Here is a 19,999-nt window from a genome sequence, read left to right on the forward strand (position 1 = left end):
TAATGCACTCAACATCTAAGTGAGTCCACATCCATAAACATAGGAATTCACACATTCTAAGATGGCTCTGCTATTTGCAGTCATAATGTCACATAGTAAAGGTAGCTCAGTGACAGCGAATAGCGCTACTGTGACATCTTCCCCAAGCCACCAGAAAGAGATGCAGTCAGTGTGTCTCAGCCTTCTGCTGAAAGGCAACCAGCACCAGCAGAGGGAAAGCATGGACACTTATCTTCTGGAGTCTGTCCTTCCAGGAGAACTTTAAGCTCAGCAAGCAGATGCGACACCAGCTGCAGTATCTATTGGAAAGCCACGCTGAATGTTTTGTTGGTGGTAAAGCCTGGAGGTGCCTGACAAAAATACTGGGTACAAAATGCCAAACCAACACAACAATAACAGCTCCCTCTGTCAGCAGGAATAAAGAGATCACTGTTTTCCTAGAAGCTGGCTAAATGAAGGGGGTGTTTACAATGAAGTCACCTGCACTGGAAGCCACAGCAGGAGACAACGCCTGGCAGCTTTCTATAGAGCTGAACATTGATCCTGGAGAGTTACTCTGTGATGCTTTGACCTGTTTACCCTTGCCAGTGGGGGGAAGGAAAGTCACAATGACAAATGGCTATCCATGCCAAGAGAGCTTTCTTCCTTTTCCTGACAAGGCTTCCTCAACAATGAATGGCAGTTTCCTTGGATAGTCACACAACAAAACTGTGATTTACTACTTCATATAGCTGAACCTCCACCAGATAAGTCACCACCCTGCACTAGAAGGCTTAACTTCACAGGCAATGGGGTGACTGTTCTCTGAACAGATATGGCCTTGTAAATATATCTGCAAGTGGCAGAGATGTATTTTTCACCTAAAGCCCAGATGGCAAAAGAGCCATTCTTTGGCATATGGGAAAATAGGCACTAGGTTAGTCTGCAGTGAAGAACAGTCCTACACTGGCAGGGAGGAGAGGACTGAATGACTTCATTTGTCTTCCCATCTAGTCTTAATGGAGGGAATTCCCTAAATTAAGTGTAGGTTTGCTTTTCCTTAGACATTTGAGTTCTGCAGCACCTGTGGGTGAGGGTAGCAATTTGCTACCATCTAACATTATAGATGTACATTATACAGAAACATGGTTTTTCTTTAGTCCCTTCCCATTCTACCTTTGCCAGAAACACAGAGATACATGCTTTCACCTTCAGCAACTTCATGTCACCTAGCCAAAACAGGAGGTCCAAACACCTATGTTCCATTTCCATTCATTGTTTCACAGTAACAGCACAGAAATCAGTCATCAGGTCTTCTGACTCACTGAATTTTCAACATTTCTCTCCTCCTTTTTCTTCAAAAACTATTTTTTCCACTCTGTTCAAATCTGCATCTAAGTCACGTCATTAATTATGCATCCACTTGGAAGATGCTCTTCAAAGCCAAACAACACAATTCACATATTCCACTTGGGCAGAACAAGTGACACAGGTCAGATCCAGGCTCCACTTCTTCAGTTATGTCAAAATTCACTAGAAGGAAGATGGCATTACCTGAAATTCAAGACCCTGTACTACAAGTTTATTCTCTCAGTCATGACCACCTAAAGCTAAGAGTAAACTACAACCAGCATTCAATACCACCCCTATTAAGTTTGAAAATGATGTATCAGTCTGGAAGGTTGTCTGTATTTTAAAGTTTGCTATTTTGCCTTTTGTCCAACCTATCAGTTACCTTCTTATTACAAAAGTCACTGTATTCACAGCCTCAAGTACCTTCCTTAACAAATAGCATACAGAAGGTTTCCTGGAGGACAGCCACAGATTTTCAACCACAGCAAGGTGGTAACTTCTAAACAGTGTGTTACTGGTTCCACAGTACTTGGCATTAACACATTTCAGTTTAATTCAATCTATTACAAACGTTTCCATGATCATTTAGGGCAGGATTCTTAAAACATCCATATATCACCAGCAAGTGCTTCCAAAGCACTAGGCTTTGATCAAACTTGTTCTTTAAAGCAATGGCAAAGCATTCCAGTTTTCTAGAGACTCCTGGCAGCAGAACTCAAAGTCTCCAGATGCAACAAGAGAGCTGAGCAAATTCATCAGTGCTGACAAAAGAGCCACCAACTTTCCTGTCAGCAGCTTTCTGCTTCTGCATTTACTTCACCAGAACAGCTTAGGTAGAGAAGTATTTGTCCAGTCTATATGTGTACCTACAGAGAACGAATTTTCCCCTCAATTACCTGCTGAATCAGTGATCTGGCTTCCTTCGATACATGGTCTGGTATACTCAAAGAAGTGTGAGTGTTTATTCCTGATGGATGGCACTCAATCAGGGTCTGCAGAAAGAAAGAAAGAAAAGAAACATCCAAGTAGGCAGATCAATTTATTAATCAAGCAATTGTAGTGTTGGATTATCTCCTAAAAGACACGCAAATCAACGTGCACAGCTAAAATCTTGGTGCTTTCTAGTACAAAGTACTGATTCTGGGAGGAATGGCTGCAGGCACTGAGGCCCCTGGAGATACAGCTTTAGAACGCTTACGTCTTAGTGCTTGTGCTCTATTGCTCAAACTTGAAGAGTCTGGGAATTTGGTGGACTTTGCTTTCTTCATGCAGAACTGTCAACTAATCGCCTGTTTGATTTGGCTGAGCACGCTCTGTCTCCAAAGGCCGAACTAATGTGTAACAGCAACACATGGCTTATACATTGTCCCAGGAAATAATACTGAAATTAAGGCAAACTTTCATAAACATACAGACAGAACATTTGGGAGCTCAGATTTCACTGCAGTTCGGAGGGCAGCATGGTTATCGGTTGTTGTTTCAGCCCTGAGTTTTACACAGCTTTATCAAGCTGTTCTGCTGAAGCTTGAGCATGTTTCATTGCTCTGGTCCCATGCGGACCAAACCAGTTGAGGGTACTCTGGTCGACAAAGCATAACTGAGAAAGACGAGCAAGAAAACCACAACCGGGCACACTACTTGTGAGAAACTACTGGCCAAGAGGTCAGTTTTATTGAGGCAGCTGCCCCCAGTCCTACCTTCCCAGTGAGGAGCTCAAAAAGAATTGCACCCAGACTCCACCAGTCACAAGCTTCTGTCTCTTCTAGGATAGCGCCAACCTCTAAACACAAGACATTTCAATTAATATTAAAAGGGTCAGTTACACCTTCAAAATTAACATATATTTACAAGGTGACTGTTTAATGCTGACAGAACATGTACTAAATACCACAGAGCTTTCATTATGCCTGCAATTTAGTTAGCCCTTTAGCCACCTACAGTTTGCATTGTTCAAACACAGCAATGCTATCTGTTGTGTGCATAATTTGCTTTTCCCATGCATACACAGGCATTTTCAAGACTTATGGGCACTACGGTTAGGATTGCTCTATACTGGACTAAAACTGGACAGCGACAGAGCAAATCAGACAATCTGCCATGGTCAGAAGAGCTGAACTGACCAGAGTGGCCTGAAGCATCCCTAGGTGCAGCACAAGGGAGGTTACAGTAGTCCACTGTGTGTTTTAGAGGGCACGATTTGCCTCATGGCTAGCCCATGCCCTTTGCTGGGATCACCATAGGAGGCTTTTCACAATAGCCTCTCTTGTCTGTTGGGAAACAGATGGAGATGCTAAATCTACTTCACATGGCCTAACCACAGCCAGCAACTGCCTATTGCTACAGCTCAGCCCAAATTGTACCTAGGTACAAATAGTTGTTGTTCTTAGCATCCAGCCAGCATCAACACTCTTACTGCTGTCCAAGAGACAGCGGAGATGTGAGATGGGAGTTAGAGTCCCTTGCCATACACACTCACACATTCAATAGCATGATGCATGCAGAAAACTTGGCCTTCCCTGACTCAGGCTTTAAACTACAAAAATTATGAAATACAAACACACCACGCTGTCTGCTCTAAAACAGGCAGGAAAACAGATTGCAGCAAAGATGAAATCTTCATTTAGACTGTCAAAAAAGTGCAGAAGCTGCACTAAAATAGCTTTGGTGGCAAAAGCCACACCAGTTTCCCAGCAGAGGACAACAATTAGCATACAGTTACACAGTGGTTGCCATGAAAAGCACTGTAGCATGTGTAAGAAAAAAATCTTGCTCATCATTTTATGGAGCTTTGCATGAGCATGGCCAAGGAGAACTACAGGTAAGTCAGAGTCCAGGGTCAGGGAAAGGAAGGCAGTAGACCCAGCCCTCCCCAGATGCAGGGATGGAGCATGGGAATGAGCAAGGGGATTCCCCCCCCCTTGGGCATATGAGCTGCAAGACACTCAGCACCTCTAGGACTAGGCTGAGGTTGCTGCTACAAGAGTAACAAGGAAGGATGGCTCGTTGTTCCTTTGGGCAGGACATCCCTCACATTGAGAAGTTTATTACAGTTAATGGTGTTTGAATGACCAATACATCACTATACGGGTGTCACACGTTAGAATTTATTCCATCCCTTACAGATTAATGTTTCTATCAGCATGGAGAAACTTCTACAAAGATCTAATGACAGCCACGTGAGGAACTGTAGCAGCATAATTACATGCATTTTTAAATGCCTTTAAGATCCCAGGCAAGCATCCAAATGAAGCTGAAATTAGGGTAAATTGTGAGAATTTGTGTAAAAATCAAAATCTGTTCTTGCAATTTAATTTTACATCCCTTCACAGACCTTCTAGGTAACTGTCCTGTAAAAAAAAGAGAAACTAAACCAAACTCGGGCCTTAACACATGAACCAGCTGCCGAAAGGTTTTCACATCACCTCTCAGTGAAACCTCCTGACTGGAAAGGGCTTTCCAGTCCGACTGGGATTTCCTAGAGCTGTATGCTCCAACAATGTACACTCAAAACCAAGATAACACGAATGGAAAGTGAAATCTAAAACCAAATACTTTAGGCTTCTTTAGAGCGGAGTTTTCCTTCCCATGTGGTTTTTACCCCGTGGATAATCCAGACCAAAAGCGCTTTCTTCCAAACAAATAACGGGGCTTATTTTTAAATTAAATTCCACACTTCTTCCAGAATAAGTTCCTATACTGCCATTAGCTTCCCCACGTTGACACATTTTACATTTTAGAATATAATGCCACAAAGGAGATAATCCATTCTTCCCCATAGCCATTCAGCGGGGGAATGGGCCTCTGGAGTTACAGCCAAGTATAAACCAATAGTCTAAAGGTGAGAACCACATCATTCTGAGCACAGGGGAAAGAAATACTACAAAAAAAAAATTCATTTCTGAGTTTTGGAATTATTTCATTTTCTCTTGGCAGTCATGGATGCCAATCCAGCTCTTTGAAGCAAGTTACGCTGCCTTCTTTCACAGAACCACACGCAGCTACTGACATAACCTCCCTTACTTCACTGATGAGGAAAATGGACAAAGAGCCAAAAAAGTAAACCGGAGCCCACTTTTCCAACAGCCAAGCTCAGATTTTCAACTGTAAGAACACCTTCAACACATGCCAGGTCAAAAAGAAATGTCATCGAGAAGAGTCATCTCTCCTAAGAAAGCAGTACTGAACTCCTTCATCCACTTTTACCATGACCAAAATGACACAAGTAGGATAAACTGAGAACAGTCAAATAACACAGATTTCTACCTGGGCTGAAGGGCTCTGGCTGGGTCCTCATGCACCCATCAGAAACTGCATGACAAGTCATCCAAACCAATGCAGAACAGAACAGTTTCCTCAGCTAAGGGAAACATCTGAGCATCCATTTTTACACAAACTAAATCTTAGCTCAGCTTTTCTGCTGTTACCCAGTGTCTGCTTTCCTAGGTTCTAGAGTTTCCTTACTTCAGATTAAGACACCTTAAAGAAAACCCCAAAATCATTGTGAATACTACAAATAAATATGTGTTGTTTACATTTCCTTACTTCAAACAGGTCACAATACGCTGATCATAATAAGTTCAGTATATCGCATCGATGTTACTGCATTTTATCTTGACTACACATCCTGGGGAAATTCAGAAACTAGATTATGAAGTGCTTTCAAGTGATACAGAGTAGCTAGCTAATGTAATGTACCACACAGGGCATATGCTCTTTTTAAAGCTTTAATATTGCAATAAATCTGAACTACAATATCTGCCTTCACTAAAAAAACATTTTCATCTCAATCCATCAGCAAAGTAATTTAGACTATAAATGCGAGCAACCCATAAGCTTAAGTGAATAACATGGGGATATTTGTGCCAATTCTTTACTTCATGAACCTTGAAATCAAGGACCTTATCCCCATTTGTACAAACATAAACGTGCACACACGGGTGGTGTTTCTAGGACTAGCAGTAGGATATTTGCAGGAAAAAAAAATCATATTATTCTGCAATAAAAAAATCCTTTCAAATAAAAAAGTAGGGTGAAAAAATACTCAGGAGCTCTTCCTACTTCTTCACTGCAACTTCAGAGGGAGAGCTTTCTTCTTTCTCCCTTCCCGATGCCTGTACGACATCTAGCACCAAGTAGAACATGTCAACAGCAATGCTAAATTCCTGCACAAAGCAATCTGAACAGCAGCCGAAGGGAAGGAGATTTGTAAAGGGCTATCAGGTTCAGCTAGAGACAGATGGTACAGGTAAACACCTTCACTACCCAGCACCATCCTCCTTCCAGAGCAGCTGGTCTCAACTGAAAGGCCATTTCTTTATGGTTTCCATACTTATCTCAATATTTGCATTATACACAGTGATACCTTACTTCCTGATAAGGGGTATGTTGCTGACAACGCTCTGTATTTCTAAACAGAAGTGCCAGTTCTAAAGTAAAAAAGCAGAACTTCACCTCTCTTGAACACACATCCCCGATGAAGTCATTAACCCTAACAGCAAGGCTGATTTTCTCGTTCTATCTACAGCACTGTGACCTGAAATATACTGTTCATGCTGAAGGATTTCAAAAGCTTTTATTACCACACCTCAAACATTTCCTCCTAAATACAGGTTCCTCCAGGGCCCACAATAGGGCCTCCCACCCAGCACTCACAAACACTAGCTTAACACAAAAGCAGCTCAGATTAAGGGTAAACTCAGACATTCAGTCAACTCAGGCCAGATGGGTTGCAAATCACCAAGAACAAAAACTCCAAAGAACAAAAAGACCAAGAGCTTTGCAGGATAAACTATAACATCCAAAAAAAACCCCTGCATCTGAAGCCAGCTCACAAGAAAACAGGCTCTAGGTGGAAGCTGCTTCTCCAAACACCTAAGAGTCAGGAAGGGCTTTGCACTGAGGTGCTTTGCCTGAGTTAAGAAGGGAACATTTGACTCTTGGCAAGTTGGTAAGAACTCTAAAACCTGAGGAGCCCTTTTCCCTTACCCCATGTTTCAAGCAGCAACGGATACCTTCTAGAATCATGCTGCACTGCTAAGAAAACAAGGAGACCCATCTGAACTACTATCAGGCACCTGAAACCATTCAGGAGGAAATGGACTTGTCCAACATCCTGCAAACATCACACACAACGTTCTCCCCTTCTGTGGCCATTAAGATAAACAGCATTGCATGAAAAACCATTAGAGTCGCTTCAGAAATTCTATTTACCTTACACTCGTTTGATTTTAAAAGCTTACTATTTTATCATATTTAATATCGATATATGTGAAGAAGCATTTGCAGAAAACCAAGTAAAATGAGTCCAAGCTAATTTACTCTAGGCAGATTCAGTCAGCCAAGATATCGTAAGATGCAGTGACTAAATAACACATCACACAAGCAATCTGGCCATAATGCTTTGCCTAAAATGCTTTAGCAATTTATAAACCACAGTATTGAACCATCTATAGTTAAGTAAAAAAAAAGTTTATCATGGTCTTTAAACAATAAAGTAGTGAGGCAAGTCCAATGAACATCTGCTAACATCAAATGGAGTATGAAAATAGGAAGTTTCATCTTAAAGGTATTCAAAACATATGAGGTTCCTCTTTGGAAGAAATTTCCTCATGCCACTAAGAGAAGAAAAACGAACAGAAGGAATTTGTTCTTTCTTCCTTTTAGCAACCCAAGATGGAATTAAAACTTCTTCTAAAATGTGTAGGTGACAAAAGAGACAAAGAAACCTTTTACTGCTCTGTTATCAAAGCAAACACGAATTAACCTTTCAGTTAGCTCCATTTGCGTTCAAAAGGCACCTTCTATGCTATCTTCAACTTTTAGCCCCATCTGTAATAATAATTAAAAGAAATAAATAAATCAAATCAATAAAGAAAAACCAACCACACCACACGGATGAATTACAGCTCCTCCCAGAGGTATTAACCAACCACAAGAACACGTACTTCACCTGAACACGTTGTGTACTTATAACAAGCCTGAGTGCCAAACTGTGTCAGATTCTTCTCGGAACACACCCAATTCTCTCCCCAGACCTAATGCTTTCAATTACCTACTCCAGGTTCATGGATGGCATCTCGCTATTTTGGGAGCAGTCAGTTGTCACCCTTTCTGCGGGACACTCGGGTGTCACTGGAGAGCTGCAGCACTCCAAACGCTCGCTGGAAAGCTGGTACTCCACAATAATCAGCACTTTTTCTGCAGCTCCAGCCCTTTCCTCGTTATTCACAACAACCAGATATTTTTCATGTTAATGTTTAGTCCTGTTTCCTACTGCCAGGGCTTTTCAAATCAAGCTAGCCCATCCTGCTGTCTTTGCTGCTCAATGCTCATTCACCTGCCCTGTTTGTTCCTTTCCTTTTTAGGATTACCCTGAGACATTCATGTCACACACAAAGCTAGGACAGAGGCAGAGAGAAAGTCTAGGAAGTCCAGTCTTACACTATAAGCAGGAGACCAGCCCTCCCCTCGACACCTCGCAGGGTCAATGGCACTTTAATCTACCACAGTTATTTCGCTTCTTAAACAATCTACTCAAATTAAATTACTATAATACAGAACAGCAGATTTAATGAGTGCCTGCAAGCTCCTACTGAAAAACACATACACAAATGATATGCAGATTTTCCAGCATCAAATATCTATTTGGTAAACAGAGGCAAACCATTTTTTCCTTATTCAGTAAATAAAAATTATAGCATACAGGCTAATAATAGCAACCTAGCAATTTTTAGTTTCATGCCATATGCTTTAGGTTATCAGCTGCACTTTGCATCTGTATTTTCAATTGTCTAAGAGCAGAAGTGACATCTTCATTTGGGAGCACAAAAATCAGGTTGCACATTGAAACAGTTTGTTGGCTGGTGGGTTTGGTTTTTTGGGGAACAAAATCGTCTACCCACAAAGCCTTCTTTTAACGTAGGCTTTGCATTCTGTACAATCAGCAGCAGGTTAAATAAAACTAAATATACCATGTATTTATGTGCAGGCTTCTGTGAAGGCTACTTCGTGTAAATAAGGCTTGATTACAGCGCACAGCTCATGAAAGCATCACAATAATATGATGCATTACTGATGGCCAGTTTCCTGCTTACATTTTCTACGAAGCTAAGCTCTCTTTGGCTTTATGATCTCAACAAGCACACCTCCAGTTTTTAGTGAACACAGTCTGGTGAAAACTCATTGTTTGGAGAAGAAAGCAAGCAAGAAAGACTCCAGAGGCTGCCCAGTTCTGAGATCTCATCCTCTGAAAGCAGTACAGGGATGCGACAGAATGCATCCCTGCTGCTGGAAAGAGAACTCTGTGAGTGTAAACAGAACATCTCATTCGCACGGCGTATTTGCACAAGATGTTAGAACAGAAAGCTGCTTCTACAACATGACACTTCACTGGTGAGATGGAGAAAGAACCGAAAGGATTTCTCTTTATGAGTAAATGCTCAACTTAAATGTTTTACTTGAAGACAGACCTGACTAGGCTGGAGACAATTTTCTCTCTCTCGCAGGCATTAAGCGTGCCATGAAGGGACTTTTTAACAAAGTTAACTATTTGATTTTTAACCCCCCCGACTATCAAGAACAGAATACAATTATTACTCCATTTAAAAGGTAATGACTCTTTATATTTAAGATCACAAAGTTGGCAAAACCGACACTTCAATAACAGAAGGTGATCATTTGCATTTCAAAATTCATCTATCTTGCTTTTCCCTCAATTAGACCAAAACATGTTGATTCACAGGTTTGTGCGTGTGTTTGTTTCTTTTTTAAACTTATTTATAGAGCAGAATAATGGCCCCCCTGCTAGGCTGGCATTTGCTCAAGTTTCTGTCCCTGTAAATTGAATCTGTTACCAGAATTTTCCCCCCCTTCAGAATACCAAGGCACATTAACCAAGAGATAAAGAGATAGGTTGCTGATACTATCAGCCACCAGGCAGGTGGATAATGCGAGGGAATTTCTGTTAGTTTTTGTGGGGTTTTTTTGGACAAATATGTGATAAGAGTTCTCAGGGGGCACGGAGAGCAAAGGGCTGTTTAAACAGAAGTGAATCATTCTCATCTGATCTGCTAATAACTTTGTGTTCAGACATCAGCTGCTCAGCACTCTTTAAAACATTCAGCAAACAAAATTGCTATAAAGAGGAGAAAAGTTAAAGAAATAAACCACATAAACCTCACATTAGTCACCTGAACTGCATTTACGCAGCAGAAATTCACAGTTACAAGTGCTTAATTCTTCTTTAAAAGCAAATAGGTTCCTCTTGGCCAAACCCCCCCCAGTTTTACTTGAAGTGGTGTTGAGTTTATAGGGGATGATTTATAATCCATCATTTCCCTTGTGGGTTAGAGAAACAACATTTGACTTATCATAGGTGAACAGCAAAGATTTAGTTTGGCCATTAATCAAAGTATAGCACAGGCGCTACTTTTAAGCATCTGCAGATAGCTTTGTTGTTGCAGTAGCTGGTTCAGCATGAAGTTTATTTTTAATTGGGTAGAACTATGCAGGAGTAAAGAGAGTTCTCCAGCTTTACCAGCAGCTTCAACAGCACTATAACACCCCCCGACTCAGAGCTGTGAGTACAATTGTCGATATGCAAATCGTTACAAATAAATCACATCTCCCGTCTCCAGTTCTTAGATGAAGTTAGGCGAATTAGAGCCAGCAAGTGCAACAGCAAAATCCATTAATGGTACAATGCCATCTGCCGTCTGCAGTGGAAAAGTGCCACCTCCTGCCACAGATTTAGCCCTGCTTTTAATTTATGCACGATATAAAATGACAATAGCTATTTCATACAAAATTAATTACATTGCTAGCAGGGAACGGTATGCAGCTTTTTAAACTATCTCTTCCCTCATCTTTTTGACACTTCTCCATTTACAATGTTTGCATTTGTGCCATTATTTTATACATGCACACCAAATAATCTCTTTTCTACACATGCAGTCCCATTGCTTCCCTGCTCCTCATACATTACCAAGCGCTGAGCGAGCCCTTGCTCTTCACCACGGCGAGGACCTGATCACTGTTTCTGTTCCAATACTACCTCATTTTGCATTAATACAAGGTTACAACCTGGGGTTCTAAAAGCCTCAAATACAAAATCCTACATGCTGCAAGCAAGCTCCACGTAGATGGACCTCTGTTCACCCCTGGGTGTGAAAAGCTTCACCATTAATACATTACTATCCCTACACCCCTCCAGGAATTAGATTCAGATACATAAATTGTAGAATTCAGATTCCACGTTTACATGCAACCAATAAAGCAACTTAATATTTAAATATGTCCTGAGGCACTTCACTGCTAAGCACTTTATAACTTGCGCTGTAAAGAATTAACACCTGAAACCTTATCAATTAAAAAGATCAAATTGCTTCAAATACATCTTTACAACATTCACGTAATTCAGCAAGTTTCCTCCCTGTTTTAAATTGAGCATCTCCTGCAATCTGTTTGAATTTCACACTCATCCTCCTTTTTTCTGCCTCCAAAACTTGCTCCTCAAAAATCAATGCAGAAAAAGAACTGCATCCCAAGACTCATCATCTGCTCCGAGTCTCAAACACCAGCTAAGCATCTTCCCTTTCTTACATACTCTTAACAAGTGCATTTAAATAACAAAACATTGCAATCACGTAACATGTACATTACTATGCCTAAACCCTGTCTATCCCAAACTCTGATAAAAACACACACCAAGCTATACACAGTGACAACATTTTACAAGCCAAGTTCCACTGCATCCTTCAGTTAGGAGGGAAAAGGAGACGGAAGGCTCAGCACCTGAGGTAGGGAGACACAGCACACAACACTGGAAACACCAGGAAAATTCAGAGCAAGGTAAGGACTCACTTTGAGACACCTTATTTAGTCACTGTGTTGTATTATGATACGTGATGAAATCTTGTAAAGATTACTTGTTCACCTCTACAAAACTATAACCCACTTGCCCATTTCTCTTAATGCACTGAACTAAAGCGTAAGTATCATTTCAAACTCCTTATTCCAAGCAGCAGGTTGAGAAACAATGCTCTCAGGATAATGGGGAAACATAGGTTTCCAGGGACATGGTACACTCCTTAAAATGAAAAATGATCATCCAAATAAGGGGTTTTTCTGTAATACCAGAAAGCAGAAAGGCCCCTAACATGATTATATTTTTAATACTGAACAGAAGTTCTAGAGCAAGATTTACCATCAGGAGGGGCACTATAAAGCTACTCTGGACTCCACCACACATCATCATCAAAGGTACAGGCATTAAATCACTGCTCACAATAGAATGACACTTGGCTCCAAAAATACATTTTATATTGCTAAATTACACCAAGCATTACTCTCCTATGCAAAAAGTAGCATGAAATAGCTCTACTAAAAGTACACTTAGCAGAGATAACATAAAGAAATATGAAAGAACCCCAGAGCAGTATCAATGCAGCCATCTTGCATGTATCTAATATTTGCATCTGCAAATCTTAATCTTGCAGCTCACCAGTGACAGCCACACAAAGCAAAGTGCAGCTCAGGACAGGACAGGGAGAGAAGGCAACTTAAGCAAGAAGAGCCCGGATGGATACCACATCCATACTGCGAGGTGGAAATAAGGATGGTGCAGAAAACTTTGTTCTAGCATCTGGGGACTTCTAAATATGATTTCAGTTGCTCCCTATGCACTTAATTACTGCAGGAGTTGGCTGGTTGGGGTTTAAGGGGCAAAAAAAGCCTCTCTTTGGATCCTCATTAAAAGACAGAAAAATTAAGCTTTGACTTTCCCAGCTCATTAATGATGACAGGGTGGGAGAAGGCTTCACTCCCGTCTTTGCTACTATTCAACTAGGGAGCACAGTGTTCAAGGCTGGGTTAGGGAGGCAGGAAAATGCCACTTTCTAACAGGACATCACGTATGTTGGCAACCAGGACACATCTCTACCTAGCCACCACAAGAACTACTCGGATTCCCTGATTTTCTTGCTCTTGAATTAAAGTGGGGTGAGAGTGGAACACAAGAGTTGGGTTTGCTTTGATAGGTAAAAAGGATTGTTTTCTGTCATACCTGCCTTTTTGACTGGCACCTGAAGAGAAAATACTTTATTTACTATTTATCTCAAGAGCATTCAAATTCCTTGTTGAGATCCTAGCACTTTTATTCACAGAGAGCAGTTTCTTACTGTGTTTCAGTCGCAGGACTAAGTCACAGAATAAACACCTGATGCCACGCTCAGTTCAGAACTTCCACTGCCGATAACTTGGATTCTGACCTCTCCTGAGCCCATCTGGAGACTGAGCTTGAGGACTCGCTGCATGCCAAGCTCAGAGCGCTCAGCAGAAAGGGTATGTTGGCAGTTCAAATTCCGAATAAAGAAGAGAAACTGAAAAATAGCCACCCAGTACTCACTTTAACTCAAAGAGTAGGTGTTTAAGCTAGCTATGAAATTGCTTATAGCTTTATATTTAAAGAAACACCTGCTTTTTGGCTTTTGCCGTCATCTGATCACTACATGAGCAGAAAATAAATTGGAAAAAGGAAAAGAGGGAAGGCTCTGTTTCAAGTGCCAACCTTGCTATAAAAAAAACAAGAGATATTGATTTTATCACACTCCTGATTGATGAAACTAAAGAGCTCTCTAAACTATTTTAAAGCCCACTGTAGCTCATGAGAAATGTCAGAGGCGCCTCTGAGCATAGTAAGGGGTTGTCAAACTGCTACGTTGGGGTTTTGCCCCCATGTCCTTTGCATGCATAAATTTTTGCATTTTTAAGGCTCTCGGTATCATCTTTTCAATCTGCCCCTTCCCTTCTTTGCTCTTTTCAGTTATGGAAAGTTATTGAAAGTAAGCGCAAGCAAACAAAACATTCCTCAAAGTTGCTTAAACAAGACATTCAATACAATTACTCTTTATGGCAACGATCTAACAAACACCACCACAGTTCAACAATAAAGCAGTTATGAGCCCTCCAGCTTTTCAAGACATTCAGGCAACGAAAATTCAGATATCGCATGATCTCGAGCACTATGCTATAGAGGCTCTGTGAGAAAATGAAAGCTGCTCATCTACTTTCCAAGTGAAACATTGTAGGTGATTGCTCTAACCTGGGGCACAGTACATTCTCTCTATGGCATCGTTGTCACAGGAATCTTCAACCTCCCTCCACCTGCTAAAATACGTTAGCTGAATGTGTCCTAAAAACAAAACGACAGGAGAAATCAAAACATTTTTCCCTTCCATTTTCTGCAGAAGTGAACTGTAATTACTCCTTTTGTAGCTAAAAACAGTATCATTAAGAATAATGGCATCATTAAGTACTAGAAGCTATTACTGGGGGTGAATTTGCTGCACTGATAATGAAGCTCTAGACAGGAAATGAAGATACTAATTACAAGATAAAACGCCTACTCAGTTAATTGGAAGCAACAGCGAATAAAAAGAAATGCATTTGCAAAAGTTCCTGACCTCTATCATTCAATAAGATGTTGTTTGGGTTCAAATCACGGCACACAATTCCTTCTCTATGTAAAGCATCAAGGGCTACAACCATTTCAGCTGCCCATCTTTGAATACAGTCCTCTGGGATATAAAACCTGGAGGTTATCGCTAATCTTTCGTCCAGGTCCTGGAAAATCTGATGTATTTCCTTCTCCCCTGCTACTGATATTTTGTCTTCCCTCTTTGGTGCTGTCTTTTTACTCTCAGGTGCTGGTAACAAAGCTGAGTCTGCTTCCTCTTTCCCAAAGTCTTCAGTTTGATCTGAAAACAGCAACACTGCTTCATTTCTTAGTATGTCTGAACCCAAGCTCACATCTTGAGCCCCCGAGAGCTGGTTGGAAACAAATGAACTTTCTTCTTCACATGTCACATTTACGGAGCAGGCTCCAAGCCCTAGAAACAGATCCCCATCTTCTGAACTACCTACATCTTGGTCAGATGTAAAGAGAGTCCCAAGAGCTCCCTGAGTGACACCACTTTGTCCATCTGCTTCCTTGCAGGAAGCATCACCCACTTCTGGTGCCACATGATTTGGCTCTTGATCAAATGCTCTGCATGGCTCTGCAGAATTATTTAGCTGTAAGACATCAGGGGTTTCTAATAACTTTACTTCCAACACGTCCCTATCAGTTTTTGTAAACTTTGTTGGCCTTGACACAGCTGCCTCTTCTGTTTCATCAGACAAACCAGGTAAGTTTATTAGGAGATCAGGCCTTCCTTCATCAGCACTATTTACATCATCAAAAGCAGCATCCTTAAAGGAGATAACTGGGACAGAATCATTCGAACCCCTGCTTACAGTGTCATGAGCTTTCACACCCATTTTGCTTTCTAGGGCATCCAAGCTTCTGTCGTGATCTGGGACAGAAAACAACGGTTTCAAGGGCTCTGATTTCAGGTTATAGAATTTTTCTCCAAAATCAAGCCCCAGGAGCTCACTCGTGCTGTCTTTGCTGTCAATTCTGAAGAGTTCCATGGGGCTGTTCTTTGATTTAGTTAACGAGTCCAATATCCTAGTAGGGCTAGCTATTTCTGACTCACTATCCTCAATGAAAAGCTTTCGTTCCTGAGATGCAATCTGAGAGGTGAAACTGTCGCTGCCAACGACACTGCGTTTCGGTAAGCAACTTCTCTCTTTGGGATTTAGACCTTCGCTCTCCAGTTTAACCACTGGTTCCTCATTTAGAGAGCCAGAATCAATTTTTTCTTGCCCATATTCATTGCATAATGTTAAATAACTAGTAGTGCACTCTTCCTCTGAGCTGGATCCCGAGTCCATCCACTTGGAACTCTCTTGGCCATCTTCCTGGTTGCTGCTGTCATCCTGAGAGCTCGGCGTTAGGCTGTTCTTCAGTGGGACCACCTTTAGCACGCTCTCCCCACAGCTTTCTCTGGAATCAGTGCTGCTGCCAATTTCTTTAGGACTAGGTGTTGGCTGCTCCAGGTGAATTTTAGTTGCACTGGATGTTCTGGCTTCAGGGATTTCAAAGCTTTCCTCAGGACTCCTGTTTAAGAACTTACTGACATAAGACCACAGTTTTCCTCCTGCAAGAGAAGAGGGAGAGGAGAGAAAGTCTTAGTTTCACTCACAACAGGATCAGTTTCATTGTGGAACAGGAAAATAACTTCATTGTCACAATACGCTGCATCCTTATGCCCACAGAGCACGCTGGATCCAGCGCCTCAGGAGGAAGTACTTACAGGGACCACAACTTGCTTTTCAAGCAGATTTGTATTATTGCATAAATATTTAAAGAGCCGCATCTGAGATGAAGCTGCCTTTTGTTCCTAACTTCAGTAAAGTCCCCTTTTAGAGTCTGCCTCAAGTTGCACGGTGGTCACTACTCTCCATCTGCTGTCTCAAAAGAAAGGAAAAACTCAGGAAGATCAAACAGTTTAGTAAATGGCTTAGTGTCCATTGCCAGGTCTGCCTGTACTGAATACTTCTGTATCGCAGCTCCAAGCTCCTGAGCAACATTAGGGGAGATGGATTAAAAACTAATTAGCAAGTTTGGTAAGAGGAAGGGAATTACCTCATATTAGCAGGATATTCTCTCTCTGAAGAGGTGGTTTTGCTAGTTAAATATGGGTGTTATTTCTCCCTTTAACTTCAGAACTCAAGCTTTTGCGCCTTGCTGCACTACACAAGGATTTATCAATATCAAAAGTTACACTGGCAAAGCAGTTCCTTCACCTCAAATACTCTAAAGCTACAGCTTCAAAAGCAACACTTGTATTTTAAAACTACAAAATAGGACTCTCTCTGTTTCCAAATATTGTACAGATAAAAAAGCTTACAGACTAAAAAGCATAATTCGCACAAAACAAACTGAGATGTTACTGCATATCCTGCACATGCCAAAGCGTTCGGCCTAAAGCTAAAAAGCCACCCTTGACAACCTATGGAAAAATGCAAAATCAAGACATTTCCATTTAAAAGATTGTCCAGATTTCCTGGAAAATGCAGGAGTTCTAACAAAATCTTTGTAAAATAATAATAAAAACAAGTATCCACCCCACTGAGCAGCTGTAAAATTCTGATTGATTTTCCTTTTTTTTTTTCCTTATTTGGATAAAACAGAGTTTTCTATTTTTCCAAAATACAGTCTTTAACAGTTACTTTTAGACACTCTTCATATCAAGAAAATTCCCCTAAAAAGTACAATAAAAGTATTTTTCATTGCCTACGAACAGGTTTCTGTATATTCCCAGGTATTTCAAGACTCACTTATCAAAGGCACAAAACCTTGATGCTTAAAAAATGAATCTGACTAACTGAATGTGGGGTTTTCTTGCCCTCCATCCCCCTTGCTAAGACAAGACTTGGTTTTGAAGGGAGAAAAAAAACCAATCCTGCTGGTTGTTATGAAACCACATATACTAAAAATAAGAGGGAATTCTAAGAGACCAAGGGCCCTGGCCCTGCCACAAGAGCCCAAGGAGCAGGACCCTGCTTCTCTGAGAAGCAGTGAGTCCATGCAGACTCTTAAACCAGGGCTTCTTGCCTTGAATACAAGACGTTACACAGCCCTACAGCCGCGCAAAGGCAAAGCTGGGGCACTGTGGTGCCTCCTGAGCCCTGCAGCTGGCACAGGAGTTCAGAATTCCCGGGTTTCAACTGATCTGGTAAAAATAAAAGCTGGTCATTCCACAATTACCAACAATTCTTTCTCTAATATTACATTTGTACATTTATTCATGCTTTTGCTATGGAATGGCAAGGACAGAAAACAACAGAAAGGAGAACGAGGAAGAGCAACAATATATGTGTTTTTATAGATCTGGGAAAGATTTTCTTCTCTTTTCCACACTTTCATCTGTGACCAACTGGTTTTCTTAAACTAAGCGAACTGAAAGTTTTATTCAATTAGATTAGTTTTAGCAAACACTATAATTACTTTAAGCAAACAGTAAACTGGGCAAAATCAACTTTGCCCAGTTTATTAACTGAGCATTGAATTATTCAGGCTCTTTCCAAACAATAAAATCTCATTTGACAACCATAAACCACTGCATTTCATAAAACACAGTCTTCCCCATCCCACCTGCATTATATTTATTAGTACAAGTAGATGCTAAATAATTCCATCTTCATATTACTAGTGGTTATGATTTGTGCTTCACAAATGTCTTGTGAAGACACAAATCCCGGGTTTCAAAGGGTGTTCAGAGAACATGACCCACATAACTGCAGCTTTGGGCAGGGCCTGGCACAGCAGCACCTCAGCCTCCAGGCACAGCTTTAATGCAAATATTAGCATTACCGCTTCTTCAGACGCAAACAGTAAGAAAACATCTTTCTGATGGAAAGCTGGGTTGAGCTTTGATTCAGGGATGCAGAAAGCTCAAAACCTTACTTCTGTGATCTATTGCCGCATTTTCTTCCTGTCATTACTGGTGTGCTTTTACATGCGACACCTGAACGGCTGTTGCCTACCTAAACGTTTCATACCCCCATATTAAGGTAAGAAGTGGCTGGGCTGCCTGTCAGTATGAAAAGGGCAAGAATTATCCTTGCACAACTTAGCTTTTCACCTATCAAGAGGTCAAGCTGCTCCCAGGACACCTCCTGCCTTCTGCTCCCTCCGCCTCCCATCATCCAAGATTTCATGCAACCTCCACTAGTGTAGCTTAAGAAAGAAGAAGACCCAAGAAGGATTAAGGAATGAAAACAGATGTGTTGAGATCAGTCCTTTAAAACCCCACAGAAAAATGACTGGAAGAGTCAAGGGGCTCTGTGTTTTAGTACATTCAATGTACTAAAATTTGCAAGAGACAAAATCTCTGTATCCTTACAGTATTCAGGCATTCACCCGACACCTCTGAAAACAGACAGAACTTGCAACAGCGACTCATTTGTTATTTGTAAATGTATCATCTTACCTTTGTATTAAAAGAAACTGCCTTTATAATCACTTGGCCTTAAAAATCACTTCCTGCAACTGCAATTCTGAGTGAAAAGCAAGTAAAAGCAAACAAAAACATTATTGCATCCAAATCTGTTTCCATACAAACATTTCAAGCCTGGCCTCCTGGTCAAGCAGAAACACGTAAATAAATGCTGTTCAATAATTGTGTTCTATAGTGAAAAACAACAATTTCGTTCCTTTCTGAAAAAGTCCAATCCAGGGTCAAACAAGAGTGATATTTGTATCTGGGTATATAATTATGCCTTTATGAATGACATACTAATCATCTTTCCCCCTCTCCCCATGTGCTGGGTAAGATCAAGAAAACCCATTAGCAAGCCATGCTAATACAGTATCAGGAATCTGTAAAAAGTAAAATCACAGAAATCAGTCCACACAAGTAAGCTTCAGTCATTGTCGGATGGTCTAACATAACAAATAACTATAAAAGCTACTGCTTTACGCTGAAGTTTATTAGTGTTTAATATGACTTCGGAAGTACAGTATTAACCAAGTAGTATTTTCTTCGACCATGAACTACAACCAACCTAGCTCACACTGTCTGGCTTGATTAGCACATGAAAACCACCAAGTTCTACGTTCTTCTGCAGTTATTCAATGTAAAACTACTTATTAGAATTGACTTCACCACATTTCCAGAGAAGAAGATGCGAAGACTTTATATCTATATCTATATCCTATATCATAGGATAAAATGAAACCTAACAGATCAGCAAATTTAGCCTCCTAAACACGTTTTTGTTC

The 19,999-nt window shown here is 40.9% G+C and overlaps 1 protein-coding gene across 15 annotated transcripts in view; it reads right to left on the bottom strand.

The window, feature by feature from the left end:
* RPS6KC1 (ribosomal protein S6 kinase C1) overlaps positions 1-19,999 on the bottom strand; it is a 91,587-nt gene that overhangs the window by 3,510 nt on the left and 68,078 nt on the right. For 14 of the 15 annotated variants that reach the window (XR_009968195.1, XM_062637069.1, XM_062637065.1 and 11 more), the window contains 4 exons: positions 14,793-16,370; positions 14,432-14,521; positions 3,030-3,112; positions 2,229-2,324 (listed from right to left, as the gene is read on the bottom strand). Coding sequence is in view for 14 of the 15 variants with exons in the window: in XM_062637069.1 (XP_062493053.1) it covers positions 2,229-2,324; positions 3,030-3,112; positions 14,432-14,521; positions 14,793-16,370 (1,847 nt within the window). In the remaining variant the exon portion in view is untranslated. The remainder of the gene's footprint in view (positions 1-2,228; positions 2,325-3,029; positions 3,113-14,431; positions 14,522-14,792; positions 16,371-19,999) is intronic. The other variant, XM_062637068.1, reaches the window with a different exon arrangement.

Source organism: Pezoporus occidentalis, unplaced genomic scaffold, assembly GCF_034315485.1.
Source record: "Pezoporus occidentalis ecotype Australia unplaced genomic scaffold, CSIRO_AGI_Poc_V1 ctg50, whole genome shotgun sequence".
Lineage (NCBI taxonomy): Eukaryota > Metazoa > Chordata > Aves > Psittaciformes > Psittacidae > Pezoporus > Pezoporus occidentalis.